At 68.3% G+C, this 1,083-nt stretch overlaps 1 protein-coding gene across 1 annotated transcript; it reads right to left on the bottom strand.

Annotated features, from left to right (window-relative positions):
- Nucleotides 1–147: 147 nt before the first annotated feature.
- On the bottom strand, nt 148–1,082 carry LOC109313739 (transcription factor SOX-3-like; the record flags this gene model as incomplete). Its single annotated transcript, XM_019540455.1, has 1 exon — nt 148–1,082. A coding segment is annotated over one exon (810 nt), but the record flags the coding sequence as incomplete, so codon positions are not given.
- Nucleotide 1,083: the final 1 nt, after the last annotated feature.

Genomic DNA, 1,083 nt, shown 5'->3' with positions numbered 1-1,083 from the left:
TATATATATATAAAAAACCCCCCCCGCAAAACAAACCTAAAAAGAAAAGTGAAGAGGGGGAGCTACACAGATGGGGGAGCCAGGCCCCGCGCCCGGCCAGCCCGGGGGAGACCACCGAGCCGCGTGTAAACATCGGAGCTGGGGGGCGAGGGCGAGAGCCCCCGGCGGCACGGGGCACCCGGCCCCGGGGGTTTCTTTTTTTCGCTGGAAAATAAAATATGGGTGCGCGGTGGGGGGGAGGGGGGAGCCGAGGCGGCGCCCGTCGGGGCGGCTCAGATGTGAGTCAGCGGCACCGTGCCGTTCACCGCAGTCCCGGCGCCCTGGTAGTGCTGGTGCACGCCGTGCAGCCTGCCGCCCTGCAGGCTGGAAGGGTCTGTGGCGTCCCCCCCGGGCGGGAGGTACATGCTGATCATATCCCGCAGGTCCCCCAGGCAGGCCCGCTGCGAGTGCGAGGCCAGGGCGGGCGGCGGCGAGCTGGGCTCGGACTTGACGGCCGCGCCCATGGCGCCCAGGCTCATGGCCGTGCCGGGCTGCTGGCCGTAGGCGGCGGGGGACATGCTGTAGGTGGACGCAGCGTTCATGTAGGTCTGGGCCGTGGACATCATGGGGCTGTACTGCAGCGCGGGCACGTCGTAGCGGTGCATCTGCTGCAGCGGCGGGCTGCTCATGCCCGGGTGCTGGCCGTAGCCCAGCTGCTCGGGCATCAGCGAGTAGGCGCCGTTGCTCCAGCCGTTCATGTGCGCGTAGGTGTCCAGGCGCTGCCCCACGCCCACGGGGCTGCTCACGGCGCCGCCCGGCCCGGGGGCCAGCAGGTTGCCGGGCAGCGAGTACTTGTCCTTCTTGAGCAGCGTCTTGGTCTTCCTGCGGGGCCGGTATTTGTAATCCGGGTACTCCTTCATGTGCACGGCCCGCAGCCGCTTGGCCTCGTCGATGAAGGGCCGCTTCTCCGCGTCGCTCAGCAGCTTCCAGTCGGCGCCCAGGCGCTTGCTGATCTCGGAGTTGTGCATCTTGGGGTTCTCCTGGGCCATCTTGCGCCGCTGCCCGCGGGACCACACCATGAAGGCGTTCATGGGCCGCTTCACG

Source organism: Crocodylus porosus, unplaced genomic scaffold (assembly GCF_001723895.1).
Source record: "Crocodylus porosus isolate Cpor-Errol unplaced genomic scaffold, CroPor_comp1, whole genome shotgun sequence".
Lineage (NCBI taxonomy): Eukaryota > Metazoa > Chordata > Crocodylia > Crocodylidae > Crocodylus > Crocodylus porosus.
Note: the sequence above shows the minus strand (reverse complement) of the source record. Positions and strands in the feature narration are given on the sequence as shown.